Source organism: Quercus lobata, chromosome 7 (genome assembly GCF_001633185.2).
Source record: "Quercus lobata isolate SW786 chromosome 7, ValleyOak3.0 Primary Assembly, whole genome shotgun sequence".
Classification (NCBI taxonomy): domain Eukaryota; kingdom Viridiplantae; phylum Streptophyta; class Magnoliopsida; order Fagales; family Fagaceae; genus Quercus; species Quercus lobata.
In genome coordinates this window covers 22,040,055-22,050,401 of record NC_044910.1, presented here as the reverse complement: position 1 = coordinate 22,050,401, position 10,347 = coordinate 22,040,055, and the positions used below count along the sequence as shown (strand labels likewise).

The 10,347-nt window shown below is 34.0% G+C and overlaps 1 protein-coding gene across 6 annotated transcripts; it reads left to right on the top strand.

Moving 5' to 3' along the window:
* The first annotated feature begins 2,323 nt into the window (after positions 1–2,323).
* Positions 2,324–8,653, top strand: LOC115952689. 6 transcript variants are annotated; one of them, XM_031069896.1, is made up of 10 exons: positions 2,325–2,492; positions 3,830–3,906; positions 4,015–4,222; positions 4,303–5,103; positions 5,199–5,490; positions 5,745–5,954; positions 6,141–6,314; positions 7,054–7,254; positions 7,356–7,469; positions 8,075–8,653. In XM_031069896.1, the coding sequence occupies exons 4-10, from the start codon at positions 4,340–4,342 to the stop codon at positions 8,414–8,416; spliced, it is 2,097 nt and encodes a 698-aa protein (XP_030925756.1). In that variant the 5' UTR covers positions 2,325–2,492; positions 3,830–3,906; positions 4,015–4,222; positions 4,303–4,339; the 3' UTR covers positions 8,417–8,653. The 6 variants fall into 6 exon arrangements, with proteins under 6 accessions (XP_030925751.1, XP_030925756.1, XP_030925749.1 ...); XM_031069895.1 differs by lacking the exon at positions 2,325–2,492 and adding an exon at positions 2,517–2,762; XM_031069891.1 differs by having other exon boundaries at positions 2,324–2,492; positions 4,015–5,103.
* The last annotated feature ends 1,694 nt before the right edge of the window (positions 8,654–10,347 follow it).

The window sequence follows — 10,347 nt, the reverse complement described above, 5'->3', positions numbered from 1 at the left end:
TAATAATTTTTTTTTTTAATTTGAAAGAGAGATTAGTTATTTTTTATGATTTTTTAATATTTTTATAATTGTTATATGCATATAAAAAGTTTGTTTATTTGGAAATATATTAATTTTAGAAACTAATACACATATTAAGAAATAACTATTACATTTCTTTTAGAGATGAATAGTTATTCATCATTTTAAAGAATAGTTATTTATAAGGAATAACTATTCCTTGTAATAAAAACATAACCAAACTACTGAATAAATAAATCATAAGAATAAGTATTAGATTACAGTGTCTATTACAATCTACCAAACGTACCCCTACTAGTTAGAGAGAGAGAGAGAGATTGAACTTCACTCTACCATATTCAAACAAAGAAGGAAAATGTTTAGTTTAGAAAATTAAAGTACACCTTCCTTGGGGGCCATGAATAGACGATATTATCCAATTAGTCAAAACTCAAAACAAATGTAGGACCGACTGAATCCCCCTTCCTATCCCATTCCCCTCCAAACAGTTTATGTAATAGTGATAAAATAAAAGAATTATCTTAAGGCAGGTGATAGATCATGATTAATTTTTGTCACTTTTACATAAACTATATATATATTTTTTCTTCTTGTTACTTTCAATTTGCCACATTAAACTTTCTCAAGAAAAATTTGTCACAATCTCAAAAATTATTTGCCACTATTTAATTGTGGCAAAAGAAAGATTATATACAATATTCAATGTAGAGGAGTAATGCTACAATCATACGGACAGCGCTAGGTTTAGCCCAAAGTTCAAATGAAACCCGAACCAGCAAAGAAAAAAAATATGTGGACAAATTTGTAATAAGAAAAGTATGTAATTTGCGAGATTCATCTCCTATCCAGGACTCATGTTTTTATTGGCTCCTAAAAAAAAAAAAAAAAAATCCTAGAGTCACCATTGAAACCACAAACTATTTTATAACAGTTTTACAAATTGTTGATGTGGCTAATTCTTAATGTAAGCCGACCACTAACATCAATTTTTCATTTGCCACTAAATCACTTGAGCATCAACATTGGTGGTGGTAGAATTTAGTAATTTGGCACTACAAAAAAACTACTTTATCTATTTTATCACATCATTTTACAAAACATCCAACATCAGTGATTTTATTTTAGTATTCAACACAATAAAATAATATAAATAATACAATAAAATAATATAAACAGCATAATAATCATTTAATAATCTGAGGTACAATGATAAGAAGAGAGAGGAGAACAGCAAGAGAAAAAGAAATCATTTAATAATCTAAGCTACAGTGGAGAACTAATAAATTTTTTTTTTTCTTTTTGTTTAACATCAGACCTATGGGGCACACAACAACCAAATTTTTTTGCTTTTCCATCGATGCAGCCTACTTTTGTTATATTTAGTTGATAAATTTAGCATTTTGCAATTTGCCTCCACCAATAATAAGGTTAGTAATGTGTAAAACATCTTATCTGTATTACTATTTAAGAGACTTCTCCTATTCGATATCCTCATTTTTTTTTAATTCAAAAATGGCCCAAAAGGGCCTATTCCCTTATGTTTAAATAGAAACAAAATTAAATGACAATCTGGTAAAAATACAACTCTAATTTTTACTAAAACATTGCCTAAAAAATATTGTCACTCTCTTATTGATTTTTAAATTACTTTATTAACTTATAAATTAAATTCTCAAAATAAAAATTATATACATAAATAAAAACACAATTTTTTTCTTAAAAAAAAAAAAAAAAACGCGATGTGCTGTGACTGGGCTAGTAAAATGCTAAATAGTTTATACATCGAGAAATGATATGTTTATAATATTTTTACAATAAATTCTAAGTAACAAGTTGTTACTAATTATTATTATTGGGGCAAAAAAATAATCTTAACGTTAGTTTTAAATTTGAACAAAAAATAACTATCTACTTTAGATTTGTTATAAAAATATTGTAAATATTTTTACAATATTTACGGAGTCTCCATCTCTAGTCTTTTTACCCTGTACTCTTAGACAATGACAATACCGGCCGGTAATTCAACGAAGACAATGATGGCAGTTTAGGTATACCAAAAAAAACTTGCAAATAACGCGTAGCGTAACCGGTAAAATCCGGTCGCATTCCCCTCCACCGACAATATCTCCCGGTCACCCAACACCATTCCGTACACCCTCACTCACTCACTCATCATACCCCACTTCGCCACTTCCTCCCTTTTAAATTCCAACCCTTCCCGCACTCAATTCTCACCAGAAATAGAATTCTCCAATACTTGGCTTTTGTTTAGAAAAAAAAAAAAAAAAAAAAAACTGCCCACATTTAATGAAGTCAGACTCAGACCACACATAGAATATTTATATTTATTATATTCTGACAGAGAAAACTTTTTTTGCTCTGCTCCACGTGAACGTGATAATCCCGAAGTTTGTCTGCTAGCGTTTTGCGAGGCCCAGACACAGAGCAACAAAAGCCTGGCTTCTATAACCGTGAGTTCCATTTTTCTGTTCTTTACTCTCTCTCTCTCTCTCTAACTTTTTACTGTTCCGTCGTCGTTTTGCTATGTTTGTCGGTCATGTACTGCGGAAATTGACCACACGGGAAACATGCATTACCTCGAGCTTCCTAAATAAATCTCTGATCTGAAGCTTTTGATGATTTGGTGTTTGTCGAGTTCTGTGTAATTTCACTTTCGTTTCTGTTTTTGCTGAACTTTGAGGTTTGTTCTGTTTGGAAACATGGAAATGGCTGAATAATTCGTAAGTTCTAAATCTTTGAAAATTTTGGTATTTTCTGCGTTTGTTTGTTTGTTTTTGATGTTTGGATCTGGTTGTAGTTTTGTCGGTGAGTGTGAAAATGGGGGAGACACATGATCAGGTTTTTTTGAGGCTCTTCATTTGACTTTTAATTCGAGAGAGTTAGAATTTACTGTAGTTCTTTAAGGTGGGAAATTTCGAATAATGTCCAATTAGAAATTATGTAACTGTAAAGTGAGTAACCATACGGTTACCGAAAGATAGTTGTGACTGTTGTGTTTTGTGAGTGCGCTGGTTGTCACTTTGTGCGGTTCAAGTTTTCCAACTCTTTGTGGTTAATTATGATTAGAACCGAATCCAGTTGCTGAAAACGGTGTCGCTTCAGTCATGCATCTAAGATCTTTTTATAGACCTTATTATTATTGTACTAACTTGTCGGTGATTGCAACATGAAATAAGTTGAAGACAGACGGACATGGCTTATTATCAAGTGAATGGATTCCAGCAAGGTTGAGAAGTCTTGGATTTATTATTATTTTTAGATAATTGACATTAATTCATGTCTTTGTGTGATAAATTCAAGCTAATGTCCAAATGGGTGAACACCCTCTGCAGTTCTGAGAGTACAACACCTATGGGCTTGTACTCTGTTCTGAGGCGGACTAGAGGAGTATAATTTTGATGTATTCTTGCCATTTATTCTTCAGGTTCAGGAAACAATAAACCTTGTTGGTAGCATCTAACTCTGTAGTTTGTATTAGTTATTGTTGTGAAGACTCTGATAATTTATACCCGCTTTTTCAGTTGTAGCTTGTTGAATGGTTTGAAAATTTGTCTCCTGTTCTGTTTCTGGCTCTCTGTTTTTTTTTTTCATCCCTGTATCTCTGAAGTGCAATTGCTGTTGCCTTTTTGATTGTTAGCCAGGGCTCACTCAAGTTGAGATTATGTTTTATCCGTATTATTCTTGACCATTGGTTGACATTTAGTATATACCTGGCACTTTGGTATTCCATTTTTTCTTCAATGTTTGGTGTGTTTTGCTGAATATAAAAACTGGTGTCTTGTTGTAGACTTACTGAAGAATGACATAAGTGGTACAAGAAGTTTTCTTTACATTTTAGATGCGGAGGAAGACAATTCGATAAAAGTAAGTGTAATTATTTGCTTTATAAATCTAGATTGACCTTTTCATTACATTAGTAGCCTGCCTAGGTATATTGAATTTTTTTAAAAAAAATCTTGTCTCCCTTCTTAGGATCTTCGTTTGTTTGCAATTGGAGAAGATTTAAGAAAGTATGAAAGAGATAGAAAGAAAGAAAATTTCAAATAACAACCAGACAAAGCGCTCAGGAAGAACTGATAGGAGAGACCATAAACTGCATCAAGCGAATGTCAGCAAAAATTTAAAAGCAAAAGAAACTCGTTCTAAAGCTTCGTCTCCTACAGCACAGTCAAGTATTTCAGTAAGTGATTCAAACGCGGGCACAGAGCCCTCCGAAGTTTACAGAAACATGGTTATACATTATGTGGATGATGCTAACAGGTTTGAGGCGGCACCTCAAGATTTGAAAGCAAATGCAATGATTGGCAAAGAGAACAAGGATGATGTTCTAGATAATCATTCTACTGATTTGGAGACAGAATCTAGCATGGGTAAGGAAGAAGTGTCAGATTCAGAGACAATAAAAGATTCAGTATCATCTCAAGGGGATTCGCTGACAGCTGATGATGACAAAGTAGAAAGACCTTCAAGTGTTAAAAATAATTCCTCAGAGGATCACCAAAGAAACAAATCACAATCTAAAGCAATACATAACACTCCTAAGAAATCCATAGGTTCAATAAAAGGGCCTTCTAGAGTTGTTGCCAGAAGTTCTTCCAAGGCTGACTCCCAAAATATGAAATTTCCTTCCAAACCGTCATCAGAATCTTCTGAAGGAGTTGATGATAAGCCTGTTAAAGAGGTAAAAGAAGTAGATGACTTGGATGGGACCTCAAATGCTGCTCAGAGTTTTGGAAGTGATGATGAAACAATTGATGCTGAAGAAAGTGATGAACACAAGGATGAGGCAGCTTTGGAGCAAAAGATTGAAGAAATGGAGTCGAGGATTGAAAAACTAGAAGAGGAGCTGAGAGAAGTTGCTGCTCTTGAAATTTCACTCTATTCTGTGGTACCGGAGCATGGGAGCTCAGCACATAAGGTTCACACACCTGCTAGGCGCCTTTCTAGAATTTACATTCATGCTTGCAAACATTGGACTCTAGACAAGCGAGCCACAATTGCTAAAAACACTGTATCAGGGCTTGTTTTGATTGCCAAGTCCTGCGGTAATGATGTCCCGAGGTATATATTCTTAGTCATAAGAGTGTTATAAAATGCTTTGTCCATTTTTGTGTAATGTGAAGCTAACAGGTATCTTTTTCCCTTTATGTTTTAAGGCTAACCTTCTGGATGTCCAACACTGTTGTGCTGAGGGAGATCATCTCACAAGCATTTGGCAGTTCACGTCAGTCCAGTTCTATGACTATGCTTACTGAGTCAAATGGGAATGGCAAGAGAAGTGATGGGAAGTCTCCAGTTTTGAAATGGAAGGGTAGCTCTGTTAGTAAACAAGCTAATGGTTTTATGCAGTTTGTTGCTGATTGGCAGGAGACAGGAACCTTCATGGCCGCATTGGAAAAAGTTGAATCTTGGATTTTCTCTCGGATAGTTGAGTCAGTATGGTGGCAGGTAATAATCTAAGGGACTGCGCAATGAAGTATTATGAATTAATCTAGATATTATAACAAGGCTGAATGCTGTTACACACACTGTTTTACAAATTTATAGATGTACAAAATTTCAAGTCCTGATTTCAGTGCATTTTGTGCATATACAAATGTCTTAAACAGTGTGTGTATAACAAACACTGCTCTTTTATTTGCATTATTATAAGTGGCTTAGACACCTTCCTCCTTCATGCTGACTGCATATTATGTTTTCAGGCTTTAACTCCGTATATGCAGTCACCATCTGAGAATATGTCAACCAATAAAAACGGTGGAAGGTTGTTGGGACCAGCTTTGGGTGACCAGCAGCAAGGCAGCTTTTCTATCAACCTATGGAAGAAAGCTTTTCAAGATGCTTTTCAACGACTCTGTCCTGTTCGAGCAGGGGGACATGAATGTGGTTGCTTACCTGTGTTGGCAAGAATGGTATGAGGTTTTTAACACCTGTTTGGATTTTCTTTGGAACTTGAATTACCTTGTCACAGATCTTGAAATATAATATCAGGATACCAAATTTTGTCATCTTCCTTGAAATTTTAGCAAACTCCAACCTCTAGCTTTTTACGTTCCCCTTGCTTTGGAGGGTTAATTAGATATGATTTCTTTGACCAGGTTATGGAACAATGTGTTGCCAGACTTGATGTTGCCATGTTTAATGCTATTCTGCGTGAGTCAGCCCATGAGATTCCAACTGATCCTATATCAGATCCCATTGTTGATTCGAAGGTTTTGCCCATTCCTGCTGGAGATTTGAGTTTCGGATCTGGTGCCCAGCTCAAAAATTCTGTATGTACCATTTTACACTTTTATGTGGTTTGCATATTTTACATAAAATTATAAAAATGAAAAGATTCGGGAAAAACATATTATTAATGGGAATAATCTAGGTGTTGCTGAGAAAATGAAAAGATTTTCTGTTTTTTATTTTATTTTTATTTTAACGAGGTAGTCTAAATATTTTCTGTTGATTACCAGTGTGACTAGTGGGCCTTTGATGGAAGGCACTACATGGTTGATCATAATTTATATTCAAAATAAGGAGCCCAACCTGCAGAAACATAACTGTCCAGTGGAGATGAACATTCTTCTTTGTTCATTTCATATATAATTTGAATTTACAAATTCATGATTAAGCTGAACATTCTTCTTTTTTCATTTCATACAAAATTTGAAAATACAAATTCATGATTAAGCTGAACATTCTTCTCTGTTCATTTCATATAAAATTTGAATATACAATTTCATGTTTAAGAATGGAGTTCTTACTTAACCAAATACATTTTTGAGTTGTGCTGTACTGAGTGGACCCTTCAAATACGTTGCTATATAGCAGAATGATCTAATTTCCATAATTCCATGTAATCATAGTTACATATGTATTGGAAAAAAATGGAAAACGGAAAAAAGCGGGTGTCCAATATCTCTTTAAATGATGTGACTTATCGCATTGTGTTAAACATCCTCTGTATTTATATTTTGATGAGTTGTCATTCCATTTGTTGATATGAGGCTATTCTTCATGCAGATCGGCAATTGGTCTAGATGGCTTACTGATATGTTTGGCATAGATGCTGATGATTCTCTGAAAGAAGATCAGCATGGCAGTGAAGATGATGATGGGAGGGGTGGAGACAGTGAACCTAAATCTTTCCTCCTCCTCAATGATTTGAGTGATCTTCTGATGCTTCCAAAAGACATGCTCATGGACCGAACAATTAGACAAGAGGTTTATTTCAGCATTAATGTTGAAATTGTATTACTTTCTTATTCTATTTTGTGTTCCATATCTTTTAAGTTGATCAAACTTTGTGGTCTCATGTTTTCTAGGTGTGCCCATCAATTAGTCTTCCACTGATTAAACGAATAGTCTGCAACTTCACTCCAGATGAGTTCTGTCCTGATCCTGTCCCAGGGGCTGTATTGGAGGCACTGAATGCTGAGGTTTGAGTTTTCTTTACACCAATCATCCCATACATTCTCATGGTTGTCTTAAAAGTATCTTTTTGGTCTCTCAAGCTCCACTGTTAGTTGATTGTGCAACTATGATAGATAGATTTTGGAACACTAAATAGATCCAGTACCAGAAGTTACTTTCAAACTGTGGGGGGAAAAAGGCTGCTTATATATAGAGGCCATATTGTTTCTATTGGAGGTCTCCTATGTGAGAATAATTTGCTTAATGATTATCTTCATTCAACACTTATCATTTGGTGTTGCTAATGATATACATTTAAAGTTTAATATTTTATGTTTTGAGTCTTAGTGTTTAATCGAAACAAAATTGGTAACTGATCCATATGTTTGATTATGTCCCAAAAAAAAAAAAAAAAAATGAATATGTATGTCCAATTCCTCACAGATGGAAGCATCATTTTGGCCTATAGATCATTTTACTCTCTCTCTCTCTCTGTCTCTTCTTCTTATTCTTCCTTTTTTTTTTTTTCTTTTTCTTTTTAAAAATTTTTAAGACCTTAAAGTTTTGTGTGGTCTACTAAAAAGAGATTTTTGCTGGAAAATGACCATATATGGTTCTTTCCTTTGATTAGAGTATTGTGGAGCGGAGATTGTCCGGAGACTCAGCTAGAAGCTTCCCTTATACAGTTGCCCCTGTTGTCTACAGCCCTCCTTCCTCAGCTGATGTGGCAGAGAAAGTTGCAGAGGCAGGAGAAATATCTGCATTGGCTAGGAATGTGTCTGTTGTACAAAGGAAGGGGTATACCAGTGATGAAGAACTAGAGGAACTGGATTCTCCTCTTACATCCATCATTGACAAAATGCCTTCTTCACCAATGATCGCAGTAAATGGAAATGGTAAACACGAGGAGCATGCCGGTAATACTGGCACAAATGCAAGGTATGAACTCCTTCGGGAGGTCTGGTCCATGTAAATATTAAGAGTGACTTCTATATGTAAATTTATTGTTTTTTGTATGAAAGGAAAAGAGAGGAAGGAAATAGAGACAAAAATTTGTGAAAAATAAAGGGCCAAAAAAAAAAAAAATCCAGTTGATCTGATGTCTTTGGGAATTCTTGCATTCGGCCAAAACCCAAGCCATCAACTTTCTTGTACATTAAACAATGATCATAGATCATAACCATATATAGTTTAATTATAGATTTCATCCTATTTGAAAAATTGTTCCCTGGTGTTTGATTAGCTCGTGGTTCATCAAGCAAACAAAAACATACCAATTCTTAACTACAAAACTAATGAATAAATGACTTACTAAAATTATAATTTTAAGTGCCTTGACCGATTTGAAGCTTGGATGCTAGAGTTTATTTTTGGGCTCTTCCTCTTGTAAACTCTCGTATACTACGTTGTGCCCCTGCCTAGACATGGCAAAACGGGCGGGTCGGGTCGGGTCAATCGGGTCACGGGTCATTTTAAGCGGGTTGAAATCGGGTTCGGGTTGTAGGTCGGGTCGGGTTGACCCGTATTTTCACATGAAATTTTTTATTTTTTATTTTTTTTATAAAGAAAACAATATGTATTTGCCATTTGGATAGTTATGCAACATATTACTTGATGTAAAATGCATTATTTTGCATTCACTACTTATATCAAGAATAAACTCAGTTAAACTTATTAATATTTATTCAATAATTTTAAAATTATACAAATCCTAACATTGCTATCTAAAACAAAACAACACAAAGATAAGTAAAACAAATATACAAATTTTATTTTTACACAATATCAACATTCCAAAAAAAAAAAATTACAAATGACTTATTGGATAACTCATTTGAAAAAGAATAAAAACATATAAGAAAGTTACAATTTTAAAACTTAATTTTATAATCTATTATCAATTGTGGTTGACACTCTATTTCAATTTGAGATATATATTAAAGTTTGATTGCTTACTTATTTATACCTAGTCTCTTTTATGAAGATCATATCATTGTTAAACAGCACACACTCTAGGAAATATCATAATTTATTTTGAAAAGCCGTTTATTTTGAACATAAATTGTTAAAAAATAGATCTAAGCATTCATAATTTATGCTAATTTGATACTTTGGCTTTACTATTTTCACACTTGTGAATGTGTCTCACACATATCTACAATTTTAAATCTGTTTTTAACTTTACTGTAACCAGATTATCTTGGCATGTACTTTACTATTTGATATCTAAAAATCTTTACTCATTACAGAATGCTCAACCATTTATTTTTCAATTAATTTGCATGCAGTTATGTAAATGTATCAATTGTTTCCTTAAAACTTACAATAAACAATTAAACCAATATTGTCTTAATTTCACTATTTTTTTTACCCAAAAAAAAAAAAACAAAGTTTTAAAAAAATGGTTCGGGTTCGGGTCGGGTCGGGTTGACCCGCACAAAACACGGGTCGGGTCACGGGTCAACCAGTTCTTGTTTCGGGTCAAAAAAATCGGGTTTGGGTCGGGTATTTTTTGGGTCAGGTCGGGTTGGGTCAGAAAATTCTGACCCGTTTTGCCATGTCTACCCCTGCCCCCCGCCCCCGAATCTCTTAATGAAATGTTTTACTCATCCAAAAAGGAAAAAGAAAATAGAAAGACCGAACAGCTAGGTCTTAAGTCATTGGGTCAACTATAAATTTGGTGACAGAAACTGGTTAAGCTCGAGCCATTTTACTTTTAAAATAGAAAAGTTATCTTATGAGATGGTTTTATAAGATTTGTCTCACAAAATGTACGGATTCTAATGAAAGAGAGAGGTCCTTTAAGATATCTTATCCTATAATTGTTAGTGAGATCCTTTTAAGGCTGCAAATACATTATATTGAAGTTGAGATAAATGATAATTTTTGTAGAAAACTTACGCA

What these genes read in the sequence shown, in the direction of transcription:
- LOC115952689 (XM_031069891.1), top strand. Translation starts at nt 4,055, where the DNA reads ATGAAAGAGATAGAAAGAAAGAAAATTTCAAATAACAACCAGACAAAG. An exon ending in TGCGGTAATGATGTCCCGAG is followed by an intron (nt 5,104 to 5,198) that starts GTATATATTCTT and finishes TTATGTTTTAAG; the next exon opens with GCTAACCTTCTGGATGTCCA. An exon ending in GTGCCCAGCTCAAAAATTCT is followed by an intron (nt 6,315 to 7,053) that starts GTATGTACCATT and finishes TTCTTCATGCAG; the next exon opens with ATCGGCAATTGGTCTAGATG.